Source organism: Auxenochlorella protothecoides (genome assembly GCF_000733215.1).
Source record: "Auxenochlorella protothecoides strain 0710 unplaced genomic scaffold scaffold89, whole genome shotgun sequence".
Lineage (NCBI taxonomy): Eukaryota > Viridiplantae > Chlorophyta > Trebouxiophyceae > Chlorellales > Chlorellaceae > Auxenochlorella > Auxenochlorella protothecoides.
This window is the reverse complement of record NW_011934129.1, coordinates 186,088-211,295: the sequence shown is the minus strand read 5'-3', so window position 1 is coordinate 211,295 and position 25,208 is coordinate 186,088. Positions and strand designations below refer to the sequence as shown.

General features: G+C 65.0%; 8 protein-coding genes across 8 annotated transcripts; 5 read left to right on the top strand and 3 right to left on the bottom strand.

The window, feature by feature from the left end:
• Positions 1 to 246: 246 nt before the first annotated feature.
• On the top strand, positions 247 to 908 carry F751_6465 (hypothetical protein; the record flags this gene model as incomplete). Its single annotated transcript, XM_011397520.1, has 2 exons — positions 247 to 525; positions 714 to 908. The coding sequence occupies 2 exons, from the start codon at positions 247 to 249 to the stop codon at positions 906 to 908; spliced, it is 474 nt and encodes a 157-aa protein (XP_011395822.1).
• A 455-nt stretch (positions 909 to 1,363) lies between these two features.
• On the top strand, positions 1,364 to 8,803 carry F751_6464 (Bromodomain adjacent to zinc finger domain protein 1A; the record flags this gene model as incomplete). The annotated part of the gene is made up of 17 exons (XM_011397519.1): positions 1,364 to 1,479; positions 1,746 to 1,872; positions 2,002 to 2,112; positions 2,245 to 2,535; positions 2,623 to 2,785; positions 2,987 to 3,351; positions 3,454 to 3,570; positions 4,007 to 4,333; positions 4,562 to 4,759; positions 4,972 to 5,206; positions 5,366 to 5,493; positions 5,638 to 5,815; positions 5,979 to 6,119; positions 6,296 to 6,571; positions 6,807 to 7,004; positions 7,258 to 8,453; positions 8,720 to 8,803. 17 exons carry the CDS (start codon positions 1,364 to 1,366, stop codon positions 8,801 to 8,803), a joined length of 4,251 nt encoding a protein of 1,416 aa, XP_011395821.1.
• A 1,488-nt stretch (positions 8,804 to 10,291) lies between these two features.
• On the top strand, positions 10,292 to 13,077 carry F751_6463 (hypothetical protein; the record flags this gene model as incomplete). The annotated part of the gene is made up of 8 exons (XM_011397518.1): positions 10,292 to 10,447; positions 10,616 to 10,699; positions 10,905 to 10,946; positions 11,155 to 11,254; positions 11,387 to 11,520; positions 11,768 to 11,887; positions 12,019 to 12,661; positions 12,914 to 13,077. 8 exons carry the CDS (start codon positions 10,292 to 10,294, stop codon positions 13,075 to 13,077), a joined length of 1,443 nt encoding a protein of 480 aa, XP_011395820.1.
• Positions 13,078 to 13,389: 312 nt separating this feature from the next.
• Positions 13,390 to 17,012, bottom strand: F751_6462 (Eukaryotic translation initiation factor 3 subunit L; the record flags this gene model as incomplete). Its single annotated transcript, XM_011397517.1, has 12 exons — positions 13,390 to 13,731; positions 14,026 to 14,133; positions 14,381 to 14,498; positions 14,686 to 14,749; positions 14,943 to 15,028; positions 15,202 to 15,277; positions 15,481 to 15,568; positions 15,699 to 15,832; positions 15,977 to 16,043; positions 16,225 to 16,488; positions 16,648 to 16,795; positions 16,972 to 17,012. 12 exons carry the CDS (start codon positions 17,010 to 17,012, stop codon positions 13,390 to 13,392), a joined length of 1,536 nt encoding a protein of 511 aa, XP_011395819.1.
• An 889-nt stretch (positions 17,013 to 17,901) lies between these two features.
• Positions 17,902 to 18,689, top strand: F751_6461 (hypothetical protein; the record flags this gene model as incomplete). Its single annotated transcript, XM_011397516.1, has 2 exons — positions 17,902 to 18,061; positions 18,262 to 18,689. 2 exons carry the CDS (start codon positions 17,902 to 17,904, stop codon positions 18,687 to 18,689), a joined length of 588 nt encoding a protein of 195 aa, XP_011395818.1.
• A 298-nt stretch (positions 18,690 to 18,987) lies between these two features.
• F751_6460 (putative rhamnose biosynthetic enzyme 1) lies at positions 18,988 to 20,720 on the bottom strand (the record flags this gene model as incomplete). The annotated part of the gene is made up of 5 exons (XM_011397515.1): positions 18,988 to 19,060; positions 19,236 to 19,531; positions 19,857 to 20,249; positions 20,422 to 20,559; positions 20,685 to 20,720. 5 exons carry the CDS (start codon positions 20,718 to 20,720, stop codon positions 18,988 to 18,990), a joined length of 936 nt encoding a protein of 311 aa, XP_011395817.1.
• A 462-nt stretch (positions 20,721 to 21,182) lies between these two features.
• On the bottom strand, positions 21,183 to 25,050 carry F751_6458 (putative ATP-dependent RNA helicase ddx3; the record flags this gene model as incomplete). Its single annotated transcript, XM_011397513.1, has 6 exons — positions 21,183 to 21,804; positions 22,370 to 22,473; positions 22,717 to 22,958; positions 23,669 to 23,756; positions 24,114 to 24,823; positions 24,936 to 25,050. 6 exons carry the CDS (start codon positions 25,048 to 25,050, stop codon positions 21,183 to 21,185), a joined length of 1,881 nt encoding a protein of 626 aa, XP_011395815.1.
• On the top strand, positions 21,510 to 21,887 carry F751_6459 (hypothetical protein; the record flags this gene model as incomplete). Its single annotated transcript, XM_011397514.1, has 1 exon — positions 21,510 to 21,887. The coding sequence occupies one exon, from the start codon at positions 21,510 to 21,512 to the stop codon at positions 21,885 to 21,887; it is 378 nt and encodes a 125-aa protein (XP_011395816.1).
• Positions 25,051 to 25,208: the final 158 nt, after the last annotated feature.

The following is a 25,208-nucleotide window of genomic DNA, read 5'->3' as shown; positions in this document are numbered from 1 at the left end:
CCTCCGCCCCCTCCGCCCCCATGCACAGGTTGCTGGCGGCACACCCCGACATGGTGGCTGGGCGCAGCGTGCTGGAGCTGGGCGCCGGCTGCGGCGCGTGCGGCCTGGCGGCGGCGCGGCTGGGCGCCGCGCGTGTGGTGCTGACCGACTACCTGGACGCCGTGCTGCTGTGCCTGGTGACCAGCATGCATCTGACCCTGGGCGAGGGTCCGGGGGAAGGGGGCTCCACAGAAGCGACGAGCGCTGATGGCCGCTGAGGCCGCGACGGAGGGCTGGGAGGCGGGGTGCGCGGCCGTGCGCTTCCTGGACTGGAATGCAGCGCGAGGGCCAGTGAGGGCAGCGTCTTCGGAACCCCCCCCGCCCTCCGTGGCACCGCCCATGGGCCCCGCCGACGAGCGCTTCGAGGTCATCCTGGGGACAGACATCCTGTACGAGGGCTGGATGGCAGCCAGCGTGGCGGCCGTGCTGGAGGAGCGGCTGGCGGAGGGCGGCGGCGCCCTCATCTGCTGCGCCGTCCGGGAGCAGGTGGGCGCTGATGGGGGTTCACGGGAGCAGTGCCTTGCCTCGCGGCATGCTGGATGATGCACACAGGTGTTCCCTGGCAAACCCCGCGGCTGCATGGCCACCTCTGGTGCCATGCAGCGAGCAGGAACCCTTGCAGTACAACCATGCGTGCGCGCAGACAGTCCCCCACCAATCCCCATGCGTGCCAGGCGATCTTCACGGAGTTTGAAGCAGAGGTGGCGTCCAGGGCCATGCGCCTCACCTCACACCCGGCCCAGCCCCAGCCCCAAGACATGGGGGTGAAGGGACGGGAGTGGGACTACGAGGGGGGTTTCAGGCTCATGATAATTGACCGGCCTGGGTCGCCATGGGCCGGGGCGGAGCAGCTCAGGCTGGAGTCGTGACTGCCGCTGGGCACAGTGAGAGACCCGCTGGGCACGGGTGGGAGACTGAATCATCTTGACACTTGAATCACTGATTACAAAGTGGTTACTGACCAGCATTTGTACCGAGTGGCCTGCAACACCACCACCAGCTGAAATATTCAGAGCCGGGTGCGGGGGCGGAGGGGTGCGATGGCTGCGTGCACACGACACCAGACATCTTGAGTCTGTCCGATTAACACCTCGAAATAGTTTCAGGGTGCATGCGAGGTGTCGTCAGGCTGTTTCTCACCCGGCATGCCCCGGATCGGGGATGTCGACCCCTCCCCCCGCGAGGCCGGTGTTTGATTTGGATTTGACCCGGACCCGAGCTTTGACAGGGCCTGGGCTCGAAGCCCGCGCCGCAGCTCCAGAGATGCCTGATGCCAAAGCCCGCGATGCATCTGATGCCGGGCAACGGCTAGTCCACCGCAACCATGCCAGCCAGCGAGGGGGCGCCCAGCCAGCCCCGGCTGGAGCTGCCACCCAGCCTGCGGCCCAACGAGGAGGTTTTCGTCTGCCGCTACACGGGGCAGATTTTCCGGGAGTATGAGTGAGTTTTCTGGGCATTGCAGATGTGCCTGATCATGGCCAGGGAGGGCGGGGTGATCGGCACTGCCGCTGCGACTGCGGGACACACCGGGTCCCCGATGGGCCGGGGTGGCCGGAATGGAGTGTCGGGATGCCCTCACACCGCTCCCCAACGACACTCCGGCTGCATGCCAGCCCTGCATGCGGGGTGGGGCTGGGGTACCATTTGTCGGTGCGGGGAAGCCTGGCCGGCGATGTGATCTTGCCACTGGACCCACCCTCCCTCAGGGACTACACGCGGCAGATAACCGCCCACAGGCAGCGTGAGTGGAGCTGCAGATACTCCCGAGTCTCGGGGCTGACGTATGAGGAGGCGGTGACCAGCGAGTATGGCGTGCAGTCCCTCATCGACCAGGTGTGTATTGGAGTGTTTGTGGGCACGAGCGTGGGGCTGCCAGGGAGCTCACTGCCTGCCGCTGCTTAATGCAGTTCCGTTTGCGCTCTATCTGGTTATGATCAGCCCCCCCTGTTGCCCCCTCCCCAGTTCCCGGCGGTGTGTGAGGAGCCAGCCCTGCGACTGGTGCACCACTCCACGGAGCCCCTGGACGTGCTGTGTGCCACCATCATCAGCCACATGCAGTCGCACCTGGTGCCGGTGTGTGGCTGGGTCTTGCATGCAGACGAACAGGGCTGGACTGACGGCGGCCATTCTCCCCGCCTGGCACCTGGCTGCACTGCCGAGTCTGCATCGCGACGTCACCCTCCCCCCCCGACCACCCCATTGCAGGGCGAGCCCGTGGCCGCCGCGATCGCGGGCGCGGGTCTCGTGCCGTGCCTGGTGCAGCGTGCCGGCCCCCGCCTGGGCGCGGACGGGCTGCCCGCCGAGTACGAGGTCCTGCCCATGGGCCCCGCCGGCCTGCCCGCCGGCGGCGCCGTGCCCGTCCCCTCCTCCAGCCTGCGCCGCCCCGAGCCGTCCTTCCTGGACCGCCTGACCCCGGCCCTGCTGCGGCGCTGGGTGGCGGCGCTGGCCGAGCCCGAGCCCGTGGCCTCCGTCCCCGGCCTGGCCTGCCTGTGGGTGGTGCGGCCGCACTGGGCCGCCAAGCATGGGCTGGCGGCGGAGCTGCCTGCGCCGCTGGCCGCCCGCCTGCGCCCCGCGCGCGGCAAGGCGCGCGGCTGGGAGGGCGTGGACGCCGACGCCGACCTGGCGCGCGCCATCGCCGCGGCCGAGGGCGGCGTCGCGCAGTACGTGGACGAGGCCGGGGCCGGACTGCGAGACCCCAACGGCGACAACAGCGAGTCCGACGACGACGAGTACCGCCCTGGCGCTGGTCCTGGGGCGGCGCCGGCGCCGGGAGGCAAGGGCCCTGCCGGCGGGAAGCTGCCCGCCAAGCGCGGCCCCCGGCCTCCCGCAGTGGGCAAACCCGCGCGCGCCGGCGGCGGCGGCCTGGGCGCTGCGGTGCCGGGCGGCGCGCTGGACGCGGCCTCGATGGAGGGTGCCACGGATGCGCGCGCCGCCGCCCCCGCCACAGCGGGCGGCGTCAACCCGGCGGCTCCAGCGCTGGCGCCGGGCGCGGGCGACGCGCCGCCTGACGTGGTGGACGGCGTGGGCGCGCTGCAGGGCGCGGAGCTGTTGGTGGAGTCGCTGGGCGACGTGGAGCGCCGCATCCAGCCCGGCTCCATCAAGCACGCGGTGTTCTGCGTGCTGCGCGACGCCGGGCCGGCGGGGCTGACCATCGTGGACGCGGCGGGGCGCATCGTGGACGCGGGCCTGCGCGCCTGGGACGACACGCGCGCGGCGCGCAACAGCGTGGCCAGCACCTGCGGCCACGACCCCGCCTTCGTGCGCGTGGGGCCCGGCCGCTTCGCCCTGCGCGCCCTGGTCCCGCTGGAGGGCGTGGCCGAGCTGGCGGCGGCGGGGGCGGGCGGTGGCGGCGGGGGCGCGGCGCCGTCGGCGGCCGCGGGCCCCGCGCTGGCCGCCCCGGCCCCGCCCACGCAGGACAAGGCGCTGGCGCTGGTGGAGACGCAGCTGGCCGAGGCGGTGCGCCGACTGCAGGAGGAGCGCTCCAAGCCGCGCGCGGCGCGCAACAGCTTCAAGTGCCCCAAGTGCCACCGCGTGACGCACCCCGAGGGCAGCCCGCTGCTCCTCTGCGACACCTGCCCCGCGCCTACCACGCGGCCTGCCTGGGCGCGGCCTGGGCCGAGCTCCCCACGGGCGACTGGGCCTGCCCCAAGTGCGTGGAGGCCACGCAGGCCGCACTGCGCCGCGTCGTGGACTTGGAGGCGCGGCGGCGCGAGGCGCTGGACCGCGCCGCGGCGCGGGAGAGGAGGCCGAGGAGCGCCTGCTCAAGCGCCTGCTGGCGCGGGAGGAGAAGGACCGGCGACGCGGCGACGGCGTGGGGCCGGGGTCGGGGGCCGCGCTGGCCGGCGGCGCGGCGGGGGCCAAGGGCGCCGCGGCCGCGGGCGGGGCCGGGGGCGGGGCCAAGGCGCGCGCCCCCCTGGACGACTGGGACGTGGTGGAGGAGGAGCGGGAGCACCTCTCCCTGCTCCAGGCCCGGGCCGCGGAGCTGAGGCTCGCCGTGACGGCGGAAGCGGGCGAGGACGGCGCGGCAGCCGCGCGGGACGACGTCGAGCCCGAGCCTGGGCGGGAGGCTGGGGCGCACGCTCTGCCGAAGGAGGAGCCCCAGGGCGAGGCGGAGCTGGGGGAAGAAGGCGAGCCCGGGGCCGCTCCCCAGGACGCACCGGCCGAGGATGGCCCCGCGGAGGGCAGCGAGGCGGAGAGGCGCGCGGCTGAGACCCAGGAGGCGATCGAGCGGCTGCAGCTGATCATCGACGGCCCCAGCACGCCGCCACGCCTGCTGGAGGACGGCAAGGAGCAGGTGTGGAGGGGGGGGGTGGTCGTTTCAAAGCGGCAGGGTGTTTGGGGGTGGGGAGACGCTGGCGATGGTGTCGGGGTGTGCAATGCAGAGGCTCGGGACAGGAGGACGGGTGTGTGGAGGTATCCCAGGCCCATGACGTGCCGTGATGACGTGGCCGAGGGCGACGACCGCCCTGGGGGACTGTCGTCGACGCTCCGCGCTCACCCTGCCCCGCCCGCCCCGACGCAGGCCTCCCTGGCCAGCGCGCTGGACGTGGCCGAGTTCCTGCAGCTCTTTGGCGGCGCCTGCGAGGCTCCCACCCTGGACCTGCCAGCGGTGATGAGCAGCGTGCGGTGGCCCTTGGACGGCGAGGGCCTGGGCGGCCTGTACAACCAGCTGGTCCTGGTGAGGGGCGTGGCGGGTCCCGGATTTGTGGTTGAGATCATGGTGTGCCAGAGGATGGCGTCCAGTGAAGGCATCCAGCGTCGTAGGCGCAATGGGTCTGCAGCGTTCGGCAGGCGCTCGTCAGGCAGAGCCCTGGGGGCTGCGTGCCATGCCATGCAAGGCCCAGTGCCGTGGGCCCTTCCTTCCCTCCGCCACCTCATGAACACCCGGCGTGTGGTCCTTACACCCCTCCCCCTCCCGCCTTTCCCTTACAGTGCTGCTTGATCGAGCAGTACAACCACGACCCGCCCGCCAAGGCGCGCAGCCACCGGTGGAGCAGGGTGCTCACCGCCTCCACCTGGCCCGAGATCCTGCGGAGGTACCTGCTGACCACGCGGGCCGACCAGGGGCCCCCCGCCGAGGACGCCTGCCCCCTGTCCCTGGACAACGACCAGGTGGCCCTGCTGGCAGCGCGCAAGCTGGAAACCACGGCCTGGCACCAGCTTGAACGTCCGTCGCTGGGGAAGATGGGGAGGGGGAGGGGGAGTGTACTCAGCGAGAGCCTTGAGCAAGTGTTGTGCGCCCGACCATGCATCCCTCATGTGCCACACGGGCATGTGACTTGACCTCCCTGTATTCATGCAAACGCCCAACAAACCCACCCCGCAGCCGAGCTGCACCTGCGCCTGCTGTGCACGCTGTGCTACGACATCTCCCAGGGCTACGCGCTACGCAACGACATCAACGTGCGGCTGCAGGATGCCATCCGCATCCAGACCGAGCTCTTCAAAGAGCAGGTGAGGGGTGGGAAGGGTGGTGATTGGTGCCGGTGGCGAGCGCGCGCCTCTCCCAAGTGACACAGCTGGCGCGGGGGCGGCGAATGGAATGGGAAATCGCAGGGCGTGCCCCGGCCTCACGCTCCTCTGCCCCCTGTCTACCAGATGGCATGGAGGAAAGCGCGGCGGGGCGAGGGGGAGACGGCGGTGGCCGCGCCCACGTCTGGGAAGAAGAAGAAGGCGGCCAGGAAGTCGACCACGGCTGCCGACCCGACCGAGGAGGAGCTGCAGGCCCTGGAGGACCAGGCGGCGGCCGAGGCCGGCGAGGACGGCGACGACGACGGTGAGGAGGTGTGGGAGATGCGAGTGAATGATGAACATGCGGTGACTCCCTTTCCCGGCAGCGGGCGATCGTCGCACACCTGCATCACAGCCGGCCTGCTCCCTCTGCCGGCCTCGCGACGACATGGGGCCGTGCGAAAATTCCTGCTTTCCACTCGCCGCAGCCGGGACTGAGGAGCTGGATGAGGCGCAGCAGGCCTGGGCTGCACGGGAGGCCGAGTACGAGGGCAGGCTGGCGGAGCGATCCAGCAGAGCGGACCCCCTGGGCACTGACCGATTCCACCGGCGCTACTGGTGGCTCGCATGTATGACCTGGGGGAGAGAGGGTGGCCCTGGAGTGCTCGATGCGTGACCGATGTGTGACCAGGCGCAGACATGCCCGAGATGTGCGTTTTGCCCTGAGACGCTCGAGTAAAGTTTCCTGCTGGCTAGCACCATCTGAGGCCACTCCAACCATGCATCCCCTCGCCCACCTCTGCAGCCGCGCCGGGCATTGTCATGGTGGACTTCCCCGACGCGGCCCCGCCCGCGGCGCTGAGGAGCAAGGAGCAGTTGGACGAGCTGCTGGCGCGGCTGAACCGGCGCGGGCCGCGCGAGCGCGTGCTGCACGGCGCGCTGCGCAAGCGCTACGCCGCCATCGTGGCCTGCATGGCGCAGGCGGAGGGCACGGCCTACAGCCTGGAGGGGTACGCGCGGCCCGTCCCGCGCGACAAGCGCATGGCAGTCAGGACGCTGCCCGAACTGGAGGAGGGTGTGGGTGAGCAGAAATGGGCAGGGAAGCGGGACTGGGTTCTCTGGGGAGGGGGGGATTCATCTTGATGAAGAGGGAAGGGAGAGAGGCGGGCCTGAAGGTGACGTCGGCAAGCGCCCGTCTGCCAGGCCAGGAATCGGCTCAACTTTGTGAAGGCTTGGACTTGCATGCAACCTTTTGGCACCCGCCTGCCTTTCTCCCTCGAATCGCATCCCATCCCACAACCGCACCCATCCTCCAGTCCGCAATGCCCTGGCCGAGGCCAAGGAGCGGCTGGACAACTTTTTGGCCGAGGCGGTGGAGGTGGGGGTGGAGCTGGAGTTTGACGCCAAGGCCATGCGGAAGACGCTGCGTGCCTGCGACACCCCCGAGGACCTGCGCCATGCCATGCTGGAGCTGGAAAAGGTCTACTGCACCGCGGGCGAGGGCCTTCCGCCAGGTGCGGCATGTGCATTTGTGGGGTGGCTGGGATAGGGGGAGGGGGGGGAAGATTGAAGGTTCAGTTGTGTACGAAGGGCAGGCGTAAGGATCAGTCAGGGTGTCGCTGCGAGGCAATGTGCCCTAGGCTGGGTTGCCCAGGACGAAATCAGCTACCAACACGAAGGGTGCTCTGCGGGGCCGCCCAGTGTGATAGCAGAAGGCGGAGATTCTCCTGTGAAACCGAACCACTATCCACAACCTCCGCCACACAGGCGCCACAGACCGGGAGATCCAGATCTTGATGGGCGAGGCGGCGGCAGACGAGCCGGAGGCAAAACCTGGGGCGACGGCAAGCACAGGGCCTACACGCGCCGAGCCCGGCGTGGGCGTGGAGCCCATGCAGGGCATGGAGGGGCCCGGGTCTGCCGGAGCTGAGCCGGTGCCGGCAGAGGCCCAGGTTGCCAAGGGGACCGATGCCGCGGCGCCCGATTCGGCTGGGCATGCAGCCGCGGCTCTCCCCGGCGCAGGAGTGGAGGCGGCCGCTCCGGTCGCGGCGCCCGGCCCGTCCACGACCCCCAGCCCGGCCACGACGCCGCCCACGCCCGCGCAGCCGACGCCGCAGGCGTCCGGCACGGGGGCCGCGGGCGAGGCGACGGGCACGACGTGCGAGGGGGAGGAGGGGGAGGAGGGCGAGACGGCGGGCACGCCGGCGCCCTTCCGCCCCGTCACGCGCGACGACGACCTGGACGACTCCGACGCGGAGCACGCCTTCCTGCGCGAGAAGCGCATGCGCCGCCCAGCGCGGCTGTGGCGCTCCGCGCGCGAGCGCGCGGCCTGGGTCCAGGCCACGCGCGCCTGCGCGACGGCCGCCCAGGTGTCCTACTCCGCCCTCCTGCTCAGCGACCGTGCGGGGCCCATGCTGCAGCGCTACATCACGCTGGCCGAGGAGCGGCGGCGCTGGGAGGCGGAGGAGCGCGAGCGCGCCCGATCGGAGCGCGCGGCGGCGGCGGCGGGCGCGGCGGGGCGACGCCGCGCGGGCGAGGGCGAGGCGCCGGCGCCCTCCCTGCGCCCCATGATGATCCGCACGGGCAAGGCCAAGACCGACGACGGTGTGCGCGTAGTGCTGAAGGCCATGGGGCGCGAGGCTTTCCCCTCGGGCCGCGCGGCGGCGGCCATGGACGCGCTGGCGCCGCCGGAGCTGGTGGCGGAGTGCAAGTGGGGCTACCAGTGCTCCGTCTGCCTGTTGGCGGGGGACCTGCTGTGCTGCGAGCACCCCTCCGGCTGCAACGTCTCTGCGCACCGCGAGTGCTCCGGCTGCCACGGCGCGCTGGGCGGGCCCTGGATCTGCAGCAACCACGACGACCGGGAGCTGAAGACGCGCATCCGACGCAGGGCGGCGGGCAGCGGTGGCCTGGCCGACGAAGGCAGCGCGGGGTTGGAGGGGGGCACCGCGGACTCGGAGGCCACTGTGAGTGGCTGGTGGTTGGTGGCCGGTGTGCTGTGGGGGTTTAGGGTTGTGGGGGCCAATCGGGCGTTTTCGTGGGACGGCTGCAGGGAGGGGTTGAGGGAAGGGGCCCAAGAGACGGTCATGCTCGGTTTTGTGCCCTGGATGCCTTGTTCGCCTACCTCGCGACGGAATTGAATCCAGTGGCTCCAGACTTTGGAACCCGGTATCCCCCCCCTGCCACCGGCCTTCCACCACAAACCCATCCTGTACCACCCCCCACCCTCCAGGTGAGCGAGGGGGGGATGAGCGACGACTCGGAGGCCACCCAGGAGCTCACGAGTCGGCGGGGAGGAAAACGCGCCCGACGCTGAGCAAGGTGGGCCAGCAACCACATGAAGCACCCCCTCCCCCCACGTTCACTCTGTCGACCCCTCGGCCCTCTTTTCCAATATGACGACGTCGTGACTGGCTGGCGCACGCAAGTGGCGATGCCACGATGCCCTGACCCCTTGATGTAGTGCGTCACTCTGACAGTGGAGAGGAGGGGTGGATGTGCCGGCAGGCAGACATGGTCGACAGCAAAATGACTCTGGGATGCCTGGCTGTCTTCCAAGAGGATTCCACCCCTGTGCTTTGCAATCAGAGGTGAAAGTCCGTGTTTCGGAACTGGCTTGCTTGCCATTACCTCGTCAAGGGCGCTGTGCTTCTGCATGGAGACTTCGTGGCGGGGGTCAGAGGCGGGATGTCGGGGCATCACCGCACCTGGGACCCCACCAACCGGAACCGTCATGGTCAACTTTTTGCAAGTCGGGCGCAGTTTAGCATGCAGAGCGAGAGCAGCTACGTAAGAAGAAGGGCATGTACCGCGTATAATACCTCATTATACCGGCATTATTGTGGCGTTCGTGTAGAACAGCGGCCCTAGATTGCCGCACGAACTGCACGAGACAAAACCTGCACTTCTGCACGCAGACCCCTGCAGACTTGCCCGAGCTTGCAAGACCGGATCGGCTGCGACACCCAAAGCACTAATTATATCGAAATGGAGGTGGGTGGGTGTTGAACTGGTGTGTACATCATCCACAAGGACGCCGGGGGAGGTTACACTGGCTCCGGCTCCGAAACGGCACTCCGACTTGGTTGCTGAGACTCGCCCCCTCAATTGGTCCCTCGCAGTATCCAGGCCATCCCCAGGCCATTGGAGCGATTCATGAAGAGAAGCAAGGGATCGCGACGCATCCGGAGGGACTGCAGTCCCAAGCGCGTGATGCTTGCATGCAGCGACGGGTGACGAATTCGTCCACGATGGACAGATCAGACAATCTCGTCCGGCCCCACAGCGGTATGGAAGACGCGCACTCGCTGGAAAGCTCCATTTCACTGCCACGGAAGAGGCCAGGTGATAGGACATTGTTATGCACATCCATTGGAGGCATCAAAGGCTGCTAGCTCATTAAAGATTCAGGCCACAACGTGGAGCCCAGCAGGAAACTCTGCAAACATGCGTGCTCCACATCCATTCCACAGCGCGGGATCAGAGACCCAGGTCGCTGGGAGCCCCCCCCGGGCTACAACCGGCGAAGAAGTCGCGGGCATGTGCTGAGCCGCTGCGGCCCCGCACAGACTGGCAGAAGAAGGATCGGGACACCTGGATCAAGGCGGTGCCACAATGGTGGTGTGAGCATCGCATGGTACACTTTGCAAGTGAGCCCTGACGTTGGGCAGGGTAGGAGGCGACGCAGAGTGTGCGCCAGGCTGTGACTCAGCCTCCCAGCTTTCATGGGCTGAAGCCTGGCTTTGCTGCCATCGAGGCAGCGCTTCAAGCTCCTACAGCTCACTCCCTTCCCGCCTCCCATGCCATGCGCTATTCCACACACCCGTGCGCAGACAAGGTGCATCGAGAGCTGTTTGGCTGCCAGGGGAGCGCCACCATCCTGGATTCCGAGGGGGAAATTTTTGACTGCCTGATCTCCATGGAGCTCCGAAATGACAACAGGGTGCAGTACACGCTGCAGGTACAGGGTGGGGGGTGATTGGTGGAGGATTAAAGGGGAGCACGTGTACTTCAACCCTAAGTCACACAACTCCCTGTCAAGCAAGCAGACGTTTCAAAGGGGGTGAACTTGATGCTCTCTTTGCATTGCCAATATCCAGTAGATTGCACCCATTCTCCTCCCCTGCAGGGAGACTTCCTGATGCTGTGGGACAAGTATGGTATTGGGGAAGGCGATGTCCTGACCTTCAGGAAGGACCCCCTTACAGCTATCGTGAGCTTCATCTGCTCCCCTGTCAGCGGCCCTCCCAAAGGCCACCCAGCGAGGACTGGCTTACGAGCACAGACAATGGTGAGGGGGCTTACTGCTATGAACATGGACACTTTGCCTTTGATTCCACGGGCTCGCTCAAGAGTGATATTGTATCATGCAGCCTCGATAGTCTGTTGAGACCAACATACTCGACATTCCCTCACAGGTTGAGGAGGATGCTGACGTGGAAGAGGGCCGCAGCGCATTTGTGAGTTGGTGTATGATGAGATTTCGTGCTTTCCTGGAGAGTACTGCGGGCAGGGGTGTCTGATGCCCTGATAATTATCAATGCTGCCCCTCAGTCATCAAGTACGCTCCCCAGAACGCCCCCACCGCATCACTTGGGTGGAACGCCCCGTCTGCTCAGTCTGGTGCCATCCTGCTCCCTCCAGGCCCTCCGACACACTGCGCGGCAGGCACCTGTGCACCAGGACCGCTGGAGGGAAGTGGGGCCTGGGCAGGCACTGAAGACCGTGTACCGCACCAACCTGTCCCACTTCCACTGCCCCATCCCTGGTGAGGGGTGCAGATGCTGAGGTGTCTCTCATGCCCAGAGCCCACTGGTATGTGGAGTCTGCAGCTCAAGGGAGGGCTCCCGGCCCTGCTCTTGCTTGTCACGCAAGTCCCACCTCCCCATAATCCCGACAGAGTGGCTGTACGAATCGCTGAGTGGCCAGGCTCCCACGCCCAACTGCACACTTCAAGTCTTTGACCCTCACATGGGTCAGGACCTGGCCCTGGATGTCGTCTTTTGTGAGAACGCCAAGGTCCACTACATAACCGTGAGTTTGTGAGGATTGACCAGGAAGGAGGTGCATAGGAAGAAGGGAGCCTCTTGCTTGGAGGCCCAGCGAGGAGGGTTGATACATGGGGTCCAGGGCAGACCCTGTGCCACATGAGGAGAGGCAGTAGGACCAGGCACGCCAGTGTGTCAGCTTGGGTGTCTGCATTGCTCACGCCCATCCTTGGGTCTACAGAGGCGTGTCGCCAAGTCCAACCGAAGCTCCCCATCCCCACATACCAACACAGGGTCCTGCCTACAAGCGGTGGCTGCTGGATTCCAGCCTGGCCGTGGGCGACCAGATCCTGGTGCATCGCCGCCGTGACGTCATCCACTGGCAGCGGGTTCCAGTGCCACGCACGCAATCGGTGTGGTTGGGGAGCTGGCCCCGGCCGGAGAGTGGAGCCAGGGTCCTGGCTTGCTGATGGAAGGTGATGTGCCCCTGCACTGTGCCTCAGGTCGTACCACAGGCCTCCCCTCGGTCCCCACACATGTGCAGGAGGCCGACGCGGGCTGCTATGCCTCGGGCTGCATAGCACATGGGCGCTCCGCCTCCCGCCAGGGCAGCGACGAGGACGCCGGCTTTGAAAGGTTCGAGGTGCTGGCGGCGGTGGCCGAGGACGTGGGCATCCACGGCACCCCGGCGCTGCTGGGGGGCGGGGCGCTGGGGCCGATCCTGGGCCAGGAAGGGGTCGCGAAGCCGGAGCCGGGGTCCGGAGGGACTCTGGCGGGTTTGAAGATCGACGAAGCCAAACCCCCGGTCAAGGAGTCCGCCGGTGGCGAGCCAAGAAACGAGCACCCCCATCGCGCCGCGCTGGCCCTGCTGGAGCCGCAGCAGGGTTGGGGAGGGGTCGCCGCCGCTCGGCACCCCCTGCCCACCCTGTTCAAACCCCGGGGGGCGCTGCCCTGCGCTGCCAGCCAGTTTCCTTCGGACCCATGCCCCCCGCCCTCGTCCGGCGAGGCGCTGGCCTCGGCATGGACCAGCCTGCCACCCCTGGTCACCCAGTGCCCGCCCAGACCGGCGGCGGCCCAGGTGGCCCAGGACACCATGGCGCTGTACTTTCTCATGGAGCAGATCCTGGCGTGCCACACGTGGACCAGCGAGGAGATCGGCATCTGGACCGGCCTGAAGGCCAAGCTGGGTGAGTGAAGGGGGGAGGGAGTCCAAGGGGAAATGGGATGGGAAGTGACTACCCCAGGTACCCTGCCGAAGAACGTGCAGCGAGGCGCGCAACCCTCACCCGGCCTCCTAGACGCTGCAGCAACATGCCCCGCCTGCTCGCCCGCATCTTGCTTGTTAACTGCACATGCCAGTGCAGGCATGGCCCGCACCCTTTCCTGGCCAGTCGCCATCAAGACCCCCATACCCACCTACCCCTGTCACGCCCAAGCAGCCTGCCTCGACGACAACGGGCGGCGCATCTGCTGCCTCAACCTGTCCACCGCAGCGACGGACCGGGGCCGGTTGCTGGACTTTGCCCTCAGCATCCTCACGCTGGCACCCACCACGCCGCCAAAGCAGTGCGCACGCAGCCCCGCCCTACGCACCGACCCATGAACATAGGGTCCTCAACAAAAAGGGGCTTGGGGGGGTTGTGCCTGGCTGGCCATCAGCAGGTGCCCTCTACTCCCTCTGCCTGCTGTGAATGGTCCCACATCGATGCACACTGTACATCAGAAAGGAGCGAGCAGGAACTGCTGGATCCCTTTCTTTAAGCAGTAACGGGCTCCAGCCTGGCTTGCACCTATTCAGGCCATGACAACCAGGGGTCTCCCAATGTCGCGTGCCCCTGCAGGGATTCCCCCAGGTCGCATGCATAGCCGGAACGGTCGCGCTCGGCGCACACCCCAGTCACACACCAACGCCGGCTCAGTTGGCGGCCACGGCGGGAGCCGAAGCGCCGGGCGCTGGCGCCAGCACGATGCCCTCCAGCTCCGTCACGATATCCTGCAGCTTCTGGATGTGGGAGACAAGGAAGGCGGAGCCCGAAGCCCCCGCCGCCCGCGACTCCTGCACCACCACCATCTCCTGCCCGTCCTCCCCCCGCTCCAGCGCAAAGTCCAGGTCGCCCGCGGGCTGGGGTGTCCCCGCCAGCGCGTCGCCGCCGTTCCATGTCACCACCTGGGTGCTGGCATGCATCAGCGCCAGCTGCGCGCGCAGGCTGGCCTCGTCCAGTTCAGCCAGGCTCGCCAGCTTGGACAGCGTGATGCTCTGTGTGTGTGAGAGGGAGGTGCTTTTAGGTGCAGTTTGGGTGGGGGTGGGTGAGATTGGCAGAGGGAAGATGAGAACGCAGCCAGGCCTCGTCGCAGTCCTCCAGTGCATCCATGGCTGCAGCTCCAGGATGGGCCGGGCCCAAGGGCCTCCTTTTCCCCTCCCAAATTGGCAAGGATAGATGCAAGCAAATCTTTCCTTGCACACATCAATGCTCCCTTCCTGGGTGCCACTCGCCCATGTCGCAAGCTTCTCCTTGCTTCATCCCTTCCCCCCAAACCCAGCCTGACGCACGGTGTACAGCCGCAGAAACTGCTTGAGCGCGGGCAGATGGCGCTGGGCCTCCACCACTGACAGGAACTGGTTGAGCTGCGGCTTGTACGCCTCCATGTTGGCATTGCCCTGTGGGAAGCAGGAAGAAGAGGGCGCATGGAGGGAAGAGGAGGGGGTCAGGTCGAAGGGCTATTGAGCTGCTGACATTCTTGTGTTAGCACAGGTCACCAACTTCCAAAGCAAAAGGCCAGCACTGCCATGAGAAGAAACTCCAGTTGCAAGAGGACAAGCAAGGCACTTGTACATGCGAAAGTGATTACAGGTGGCACCCCTCACAGCCCACTGAATGTACCCACAACCTCTCACACCATCTTACCTGAGGATTGGCTGGGTCGACGAAGCGCCGGGAAACAAACTTGGGGCAGGCGTAGGCAAAGAGCTCCTCGTAAGCGTCTGGCTGACCACTGTTCATCAGCCTGACCTTCTCTCCGTACCTGGTGCGGGAACGCGAGGATGGGCACTGCGGCAGGGCACATGTGACATGCACAGGACGTGAACATGTACAGTTGCCATGCCCCACCCAAATCCACTGGCAGGCGGGGGATGATGTTCATCGCTCCAAGGCCAGGATCCCCAGGGTGTTCACGTGAACATTCCATCAGTGACTCATAAATTACTTACTTCTCGCGCAGGAGGACTTGGACGTTCTCGTCCACCAGCCGTGACACGGCGGGGCAGAGCGCCGCTGTAAGTAAGGATGGCGATGGGACTATTCAATGAGATGGCAGGTGCCATTGTCAGAAGCTGGAAACCACACGTTCAGCGGGCGTTCTTCGTGGCTACAAACCCAGCCCACCACTTTAGAGGGTGCAATGCCCGCACAGGGCCCTTCAATGAGACAAGCGCTGATCCCCCAGTCTGCACCAGCCATGACTCACAGGAGATGGCCAGCAAGGCATACAGCTGCTCGTTCTTCTTCAGGATCTGGTCGTACCCTGGGCCTCTCTGATGGTGCGCCTTTACCCTGAGGAAAGGAAGGGATGGGGACATGGGAGACCAATGTGAGCGGTGAGGACCCTTTCGCTAACTCTCAATACATTTCCCAAGCCATGCGGCAACGACGGCCGCAGGCAAGGGCATGAGGAACGAGCCAGGGGCAGTGGACTTCCACAAGCAACCGCCAAGCCTGTCACATACTTGGAAATGTAGCCCAAGATGAAGTTGAGGCACTTGGCGGCGTCCAGATACCTTTGCAGCATCAAATACGCAAAGGCTGTGAAGTGTCGGGAGGGGGAAGGGGGGGGCGAAGTGTGCTTTGATTGATGGCTTTGGACTTGTCAATCTGCAAGTGTTGATGCTACAACACAAATTTGTAACCAGTGCAGTCATGCATACGGCAGCAACAAAATGGCACTGCTGCCCTGATGCCAGGCACCCTTCTGACTATGAAGGCACCACTACTTCAAGGGGCCTCACCAGAGTAGTAGAAAAGGGTGATGTTGGACATGGCAATCTTTGTCGTGAACAGGTGCCGGCGGTTGAAGGGGTTGAGGGGCGCCAGTGCCTGCCGAGGGGTTGGGCGGCATTGATGGAGGTTCTCTGCTACCAAACAAGGCAATACTAGGAGGGCTGCCATGGCATGAGCGCCTTGTATGATACAGGGCCCAAACCGCAGTGTTCACCCTGCCACCTACCTGCAGGCCGGCTACATAGTCGCCAAGCACGCTGTGCACCCTCAGCAGGCCGACCAGACTGAAATAACCCAGCATGGTCTGCACGTTGGACTGCAGGTCGTACCCCTCGCCCACGTACAGCGCCTCAGCGCCACCTGGAACATGCGGTGGTTGAGAGAGACTCTAGTGGGAAACACAAGGGGCTCCAGTGCATACATGCAGGCTCCTCGGTCTCCTACAGAATGGCTCATGACACCCCGACTCAATTGCACAGGAGCCCTTCCCTACACCCAACCCACCGGGCTTTGACAGGATCCCGCGGATGTCGGACTGGGAGACCAGGTCGTTGAGGATCTGAAGCACCGTCTGTAGAGGTCAAAGGGGTAGTACAGGCACAGGCTGACTGTTCAGATCCCCTGGCAGCACTTGGTCCCTCCAAATACGTGCTGCGCATCCGCCCCTTTGTCAATAAAACCCTTTCCCCCTCCCACACCTATTCTTCTGTGCCCAGCCACAATATCCCTTCAACCACCAGTATTCAGCTCACCTGGGAGTCCCAGACCTTGGGGCTGGCGGCCAGCACATCGAGCTCCTCAATGGACTTGCCAGACAGGTTGCCGCGGTACTGCGCAAAAGCCTGGTACTGATACACGAACTCGTCCACCATGTCCCAGAGCCACTGGTTGGGAAGCTGGACGTTGAGGTGGCTGGACAGGATGACCGAGAAGAACTCGCGGTAGTTCTCCCAGGAGGCGATGCGGTGCGCCAGCGTGGGCTTGGCCGCGGCGTGCAGGTGGCGGAAGCACATTTCCTGGGCCAGGGTGCGATGCGTGAGGGGTGTCCGTTTGAGGGGGCGCCGAATAGCATGAGAGTGAATCCGCATCGAGGGGCGCACTATGTCAACTGGCAATCGAAGGGTGAGCCCAGGCCATTGTGACCCTTCCCACAGTCCCCGGCCTTGCGGCCCCACCTTGTACAGCATGCAGAAGACGTGGTCATTGTCCACGAGGTGGCTCACAGCCTCCACCGGGGGCCAGGCCACGCCCTTGAAAAAGCGCTCCGACAGGTGGGGGAAGGTGTGGGAGTACATGACGAAGATCTCGCGGATGTTGCGCTCCCTGTTGAGGGAGGTCGGGTGAGGGGTCTGGCTGATCTGACTACTACAGTGGTGGACGTAGGTGTCATGCAAGGTAGTCCAAATGGAGCAGCTCGGATCACATATCATGCAACGCTGTTCAAGGGATTCGCTGGTGTGTATATGGATCACATCTGGCACCAGGCGTTGGCTACAGACCTGATGTGACGGTAGAAGTAGACGACAAAGTCTTGCACCATCTTGGGCACGGGTGCCGTGCGCGACAGAGCCTGCGCTTGCAAGAGACCACCTCAGAGGCGAACTAGGGATATTTATGGCCCAAGAGCCACATGTTAGCAATTACCATCGACAGGCACCCGCACCCTGTATCTCACATCGAATCCGTCCGCCATGGTGTGGCTTCCTGGCCTACGCTTCGAGCCCTTGCGAAGTCCAAGACTTTATGCTCCCTTCCTCTCTTGTTCTAAGGGCCAGTTCAGCCGTCCAATGCGCATTGGCCACTCACTGCAGCATACCCCGCTGAGGTCTCCTCGCGCTCAAGATCCACAGCAGGGGCGGCAGGTCGTGGTACCAAACTCCCGGTACCGATCCAGCAGTGGAGCGAGGGGGTGTGGCAGTGTAAGATCGCTGCGTCCCATCCATCCATACAGCATGCAATTGATCTTCATTGGCTTGTGAATGCCATGCCTGAGAGGCAATAGGGGCTGGGGAGGCCGGAGCCTCACCCATGCGCTGTGCTCTCGCAGGGCTTCACAGTGCATGCGGTGCGACAGTCAGCCGGTCAAGGCACCCGACGAGAGAAAATTCATACCACTCAAAACCTCATGATATAGGCATCAGCACCCGCCTTCCCACCAGGGGGAGGTGGGCACCCCTCCGCCGAGCAGAACCGGGACTGGGTGCCCGAGCGGCAGCAGATGACGACGAGACCGGGTTGCGGAGCGCGATCGAGGCGGTCAAGGCTGCCCAGTCCGCGGGCTCCACAGCCACCCACCCTCTCGCCGATACAGAGGTATCCCATGTGCTGGGCAGGGGGAGCCAGGGTGGGCTCCTACACCATGTCGTCACACCTTCCATGGATCCCCTTGCTCGCCCACTTTCCTCCAGAGGATCGTGGCGACGGCGATGATGGCGGCCATCACCGCCGTCATCTACACCCTGGCCAGCGTGGCTCGCCTGGACTCCTATGCCTCCTACTTCCTGCCCCTGCCCACCATTCTGGTGGCACTGCGCCACGGCCACACCGCCGCGCTGAGGGCCGTCCTGGTCAGCGTCCTGCTGCTGCTGGGTGCGCGCGTGCGGGGTTCGGTGGGGCCCTGCCAGTCGGTGTCCTGGAGCGAGAGCACCACCCAGCATGCCCGGGATGGGGCATCGTGCTGCCTGTCGCTCTTGTCACGCTGCACGCCGCGGACCACCCACTACAATCGTCTCCACCTTTCCTCACCTCACCAACCCATCCCCCCCCACCACGCACCCCTTCCCTCTCAGTGCTGACGGGCCCGCTGCGTGCCGCCACCTTCCTGTGCATGCACGGCGCCATGGCCGTGGCCCTGGGCGTGGCCTGGGCCGCGCGCCTGCCCTGGGCGCTGAGCATCCCGCTGGCCGCCGCGGCGCGCTGCACCGGGTACGCGGCCTACGTGGCGCTGTCCTCCTGGGCCACGGGCGAGGACCTGGTGGCGCTGCTCCTGGCCAACGTTCGGGCGCTGCTCGGCCAGGCCGCCGTGCTCCTGCGCGCACACGGCGCGCCCTCTGACGCCGCTGTGGCCGCCGCCATCCTGGGCCTGCTGGCCGTCAACGCCGCGGTCTACGTCGCCCTGCTGCACCTCCTCTACGCCGTCATGCTGGGGGCCATGGGCCAGCCGCCCCCGGGCAGGGTGCCCGCCTGGGCCGGCAGGCTGGCACAGCGGGTGGCCTGACCAAGCATCAGGGGGCCGGCTGGATGAGACAGTTGGGAGCCAGAGTGCTGCTGGACTCCCCCAGCCATGCACGCCATGTCCTCCATACGCATTTAGACCGTCTGTTGGACTCAACCCCTGCTGATTGAGCTCATCGTCAGTAAAATTCCTCCTCATCCTAGGCCTCCATTCCTGCATGCGGTGTTGCACGGTCGCATATACAGGAAGGCAGACAAGTAGACATTCAAGGGCGCCAATGGTGACCCTCCGAAGCGCATGCTTGGAAGTCACAGACACAGGGGCACCCGGACAAGCACGCTCAGCGGCCGCGCATGGCCTTGACCTCGGCCAAGCACTCGGCCTTGCGAGCGGCGTTGGGCTCAAACACATACCTGCAGGCCGGGAGGGTGGATGAAGGGACAGGTCAGCTTTAGTCGAATGACAAACAATGTGGGATATTCCTTTGTCATACAAACAATCGCTCTACACAAGCTTTCCTTCTTCCTCCCGAAAAGCTGAACCAATAAACTGTCGAGTGCTGTGGTTTCTGCGCCCCCCAGCACGCACTTGATGAGCGACTCCTTGATGGGCAGGATCTCAGGGAACTCGCTCTCGATGCGGGCGGTGTCCAAGAGGTTGTTAGAGCGGGGGGCCACAATGACCTTGGCCTGCTCCTCCACGGTGAAGTTGGACCAGGTGAAGTCGGGGTCGATGTACTGCTTGTACAGCTCCAGGATCTCATTGTGGCTGATCGCGCCCGGGTTGGTGTAGTTCATCACGCCAGTCAGCCCACGCCTAGCCATCTCCAGCGAGTAAGGCAGCAGCTCCGGCAGCACGGTCATGGAGTTGGGGATGTCGATGATCTGTGGACAGGGGCAGGGGTTGCTCATTTGGGGAAGAGGAAAGTGGGCAGGGCGCAAGGAGGTGGATGCAAATGGCGTAGGTGTTGCAAGAGGTGGACAGCAATGCTGGTGTGTATTCTTTGGGAGGGGGGGGGGGGGGGGGGGGCGGATGCCACAGTGCAAGGTAACATCACCATGATAGACAGCTCAGAAGTTGCAAGGAGTGGTCACAGTTTACATGCTAAGCCAGCCATGGGTCCAACATGCCTTGCCACGCTAACCCCTAGAGGCATGGCTCCAAAGCCATGCCCTCAGCCACCACCCTATCACGAACGCTGCCGCCTACCTTGTCGTATTTGATGATCTTGGTGATGAAGTTGCGCGGGTAGACCAGCGACTCCACGATGGGCATGCGCACACGCAGCACCAGGACATTCTCGTACTGCTTCAGCAGGCCCTCGACGATTGCCTTGCAGTAGGAGTAGTAGGAGCCAGTGAAGTTGGGGGTGTCAGACTCCTTGAACCCCTTGCCGGATCCTTGGGGGAACTTTTCGTCATAGTGGAAGATGCAGCCGGTGCCGTAGTAGGTCATGTGGATGCCGCGCTCCCGGGTCACGTCTGCCAGGTTGAGGCAGCCGATGATGTTGGCGCGGATGGTCTCCACCTTGTGGTCTTCGCACCAGTCCACATTGGGGCGGCCCGTGACACCCGCAGCATTCAGGACATGGGTGGGCTTCACCTGCAGTGGCGGGGGGGTTGGGGAACCCATAACAACGGCCGCGTCCAGCATGTTCCGGATATGCAGGGCACCACGAGTGCCATTGCCGATTTCATTCTCCTGAAGTATGAATAAGCATCAGATGGGGGCTCGCGCGAGCGAGGAAGGACCATCCAACCCCGCGCCACCGCACCCTCTCGAGGTCGGCGATGACAGCCTCGCGATTCTCCAGGCGAGCAGTGCCGTACTCAAAGTCAGCGCCCTGCTTCTTGAGGAGCTCGCCAACAAGCCCCCCGATCCATCCATTCTTCCCGTAGATCAGAAACTTGGGCTGCGGGGGGTGTGAGATCTTGAGGAGATCGGGTGCTGGTCCAGAGGAGAAGGGGGATGAGGAGGGAGAGTAGGCTCAGGTTACTCATGGCATGCAATATCAGAGTGCTTTCTGGTGCCACCCACCGCGCTGTCGCCGTTCTTGGTCTGGAACACAGTCATGTTGGAGGGATGCCTCAACGACAGCTGCACCGCCAAGCCGACAGATAATATACTGAGGAGCAGTAGGCTATTTGACCTTGGATTCACGAGGAGTGAGTCTTATGCTACTTCGTGCAGCACAGCATGCCGCTTGTATTGTTAGCAGCACTCCGACGCCCCCTTCACCGACCCCCCGCGGGGCTTTCCATTGGGTGGCGGGAATATACATTTTGGGGGTCTTGCTCATGACTATGTACCGTGTGGGCCGCGCATGCCGTTTGCAGTCTTGATCTTATGTACCATTTGTTTAACTGATATGTCCAATTCACAGTCATTGGGGCACAGCCCCAGTCAGTGGGGTGAGTGCCAGGTCAAAAGGTGTGTACGCATGGGTAAGTAGTGCTCTCACCTCAGGACAAGATGTAGTACAGGCTGGTGCTCACTGCGCTCAGAAGCAGCTCTGATTGAGAATGGCCTAGATTTTTATAATGCCGGCGCAGCAGAGGCCGCCAGCTTCTTGCGCAGACGCCCCGGCAGCGCTTTCTTCCGCTTCACGACGGCAGCCTCGACTCGGACCTCGGCGTCGCCCGGCGCCGCGCCTCCCACCGGCCGTCGGGAGGTGGCGGGCGGGCCAGAAGACCTCTTGCCTTGCACCGGGGCCGCCGCTGTGTCCAGGTGGTATCCCAGTCCCGAAGCCCGGTTGCCAAACACATACCCCTGCCTGGCGCCCTTGAAGGCCTTGGCCGGGATGTAAGCAGGAGCAGGGGCGGCGGGCTCGACTGGCCCCTGCCCGGCAACGGCCTCGCCGCCATGCGCCTCCTGCCCAGCCTGGCCGCCCGCAACCTCGTCAGCCTCGCGCCGCCCTTTCTTCTTGCGGGCCTTCAGCCCCAGCTCCCCCAGCACGTCCTCGCTGCGCGGCCGCTCTGCCTCGCCCAGCTTCTCCTTGACCACCGCGTACGCCTTGGCCACCAGCAGCAGGTTGGGGTCCAGGTCGGCGTCGTGCGCCTCCAGCAGCTCGATGAGCGGGGCCGCCAGCGGCGCCAGCTCCCGCGTGAAGAAGGAGAAGGCGTGGCCGTCGGTCGCCAGCCGCCCTGTTCTTCCCACCCTGGAGGAGCAAGGAGAGGGGCACAGTTGGAGTCTTGGCGCAGGAAGTGCGAGGGCTCGAGAAATCTGTGCGCGCGCAGCTAAGATTGCCTGGAAGACCATACAAAAGGGTGGGAAGAGAGATAGTATGTGGACCGGCTGCCCCTGGGGCCTGGTGGGGGCGGTTGGCGTCCCCCGGCAGGCCCCGGCGTCCCACCAGTCGCCCTTGCGGGTTCCTGTGACGCACTGAGCCGGGACAGCCGGTCCTGAGGGTGCACTATCCGCAAACACCTTGCCAGGAAAAGCCCAGGGTATATGTAACGGGCAGCCTGGTGGTTGTGTGGCGGCTCAAACAGGAGAGTTAGGGGGTGGGGGAGGCCAGCGCTCTGGATTATATTGTTCTTGGTGCCACGATCCACCCCCATAGATGTTGACAAAGAGAGAGTGCTTCCTGCTTTCCCCCGTCGAGCATCACATCGTGACGCCATAATTGCCAGCTCCCTGTCCCTCTCCCATCCCAGGAAAAAAAGCACGACCCCTCACCCCTCCAACCAATCAAAACACCATCCTTCCCCCCGTCTTGCCACCTGTGGATGTACTGCTCCAGGTTCCCCGGGAAGTCGTAGTTGACGACGTAGGGCAGGTTGCGGATGTGCAGCCCCCGCGCCGCGACATCTGAGGCCACCAGGATCTGGGCCTTGCCCGCGCGGAAGTCGGCCAGCGCCGCGTCGCGCTCCGCCTGGCTGCGGTCGCCGTGCAGCATGGCGACGCGCCGCCCCTGCCCCGCCAGCAGGTCGTGCAGGAAGCGCACGGTGCGCAGGCGATTGGCGAAGATCAGGACGCGCGGGCGGTTGCGCGGCCCGGGCCCCGCGGCGGCATCGATGGCCGCCAGGTGGCGCGCCAGCTTGGCGGGCTTGCGCGCCTCCGCGCACACCTGCACCACCTGGGTCACGCTGTGCGAGATGGAGGCGGCGGAGGGGCCGGCGGAGACACACAGCGGGTCGCGCAGCCAAGAGGCGGCCACGCCGGCCACGCCCTCTGGCAGCGTGGCCGTGAAGAGCGAAACCTGGGGCGGGGCGGCGGCGGGCAGGCAGCCGCGCAGGCGGTCCAGCTGCGGCGCAAAGCCCATGCCCAGCATGCGGTCGGCCTCGTCCAGCACCAGGTACCGCACGCTGCCTGCGCGGAGGAGGGGGGGGAGGTGGGATCGGGGGATTTGGTGCTGGGGTATGGTGGGGACCGTCGGGGGTGAGGTGTGAGAAAACAGGTGAGGAACACCTTGGCCTGAAAGGATTTGAAAGCAAACCATCTAAGGAAATGCTCAGCAGGATGAATGGGGTGGGAGGGAGGAACTGCATGGGTTTGAAAGATCCAAACTTGCAGGCAAACACAGCACAGCGCGACGGCTGCTCCTCAAAGGACATCGGTGGCCTCAGCTTCGGGAAAAGTGTTTGCTTGCAGTGGGGAGGGCTCCGTGGAGCCTCCCCCTAAACATCCGTAACTTGAGTAAACAGGGTTCTCTTCACCGGCCGGCGATGCAGGGGCGCAAAGGTGGGGATAGGGACCCAAAGGAGAAAGTGTGTGAGGCGAGCTTTGTCATGGAGGAGCAAGTGAAAGGCGAGGACCTCAGACACAGCTGATCTCAGCATGGCAATGCTCAGAAACTGTGAAAGCAAACGTGTGATGAAATCATCACCGGTCCAAAGCATGACGACCAGGTTGAGGATGCCTGAGCAGGCTTAAAAGTATTTGTGGGAGGCAAAGAGTCCGGGCAATGAGGGACTGCTGGAATCTCAAAGTACATGGAAAAGTCATGGCAGGAGGCTCTGTCATCTAAGTCAACGCAGATGATCCCCCCCCAAAACCCCGCTCGGCCCTCCTGTTCTCACTCAGGCTCAGTGCCCCGCTGTCCACGAGGTCCAACAAGCGTCCTGGCGTGGCGATGACCACCTGGGGCTTGGACTTGATGGCGGCTACCTGCGCAGAATCCAGGAGCAGGGAAGGTGTGTGGGCAGGCTGATAGTTAGCACATTACCTCGTCAATGTCCGACGTCCCAACAAGTACAGGGGACGATCGTGGCATCAGACATTTCAACCAAGCGAGGAGTATCGGCATGGGCAACCCCCCGGTGGGGTGGCTGTCCCTGAGAAGCGCGGATAAACATCAGACTCATCCCTTGCCACGGGAGTGTGCATCACCAGGAGTTCTTTGAGAAGGGGTGGGGTGCTGGCCGGCGTGGGGAGTGCGGTGATGGGAGGGGACTCTGGGCCGGCGGAGGCAAAGGGCCTCCACCACTGCCCCCCCAACCCCCCCCGCACCAACCCACACCTGACCTCATCTTCCTCCGTCTCCGAAAGTGCACCCAGCACAAAGACCACCCCTCCAAGGCCCTCCCCACGCACATGCTCTTGCTTAGGTACGCCGCCGTGGATGACGGCGGCTTGAGCCCCTGTCAGATGCGCCAGGTCCTTCCAGACCAGGCCCACCTGCTGGGCCAGCTCACGCGTCGGCTCCAGGACCAGCACCGTCGCCGTCGCAGCAGGGACCTTGGCAGCCCCCTTCTCCAGCAGCGCCGCGGCAGGCAGCAGAAACGTCAGCGTCTTCCCAGCGCCGGGCTCGGCCACGGCCTGCACATCGCGGCCTGCCAGCAGCGGCGCCCATGTCTGGTCCTGCACCGGGGTGGGCTCCGCGAACCCTTTCGAGGCCATGTAGCGCTGGAAGAGGGGGGGCAGCTGCGCCAGCGCCGCGCTGGGCGGCGTGGGGGCGCCCTGGGCGGCTTGCGGCAGCGGCCGCTCCGCCTCGCTGTGCTCCACACGCACGGGCAGGGCCACGCTGGTGGACATCTTCCGGCGCTTGGGGGCCGCCTGGCGCGGTGTCTCGACCCGGGGCGCGGCAGGAACCGGCTCGGACGTCAGCTGGGTGGCTATCCGGCTCTCCAGGGACTCATGCTTGGGAGGGGGGGCGGAGGCGGAGGGAGCCAGTGGCCCGGTTTCCTCTTCTTCCAGGTCGGCGGCCTGGAGGACCGGCTCCTGGAAGCAGACTCCTGCAGAAGGGGGGTAATGGATGAGGGGTGTCAATTTGCATGCGGAACTCCCGCTTCCTGGGAGCATCGGCGACCATGGGAGGGCTCGATGACGGGGCACGCCGTCACTTACCTCGACATAATCGCCTGGGGCCCGTCCTCGAGCGGGAGCGGGGCACCTTGCCCTCCTTCCCTGCCCTCTTGCGATCCTTCTTCGCGGATTTCCGCGCGAGGTAGTCGACACCCATGCCTGCCTCAGACCGATGAGTGTGCTCGGGCTCAACCTTGCATGTCACGCACAGACTATATCGATGAAGTGTCTCTGGAAAGTGAGCAGAATACTAACTTATGAAAACGTAAACAATCAACCCCAATGCGGAGGGGTAAAGGCTCAACCATCTGGCTC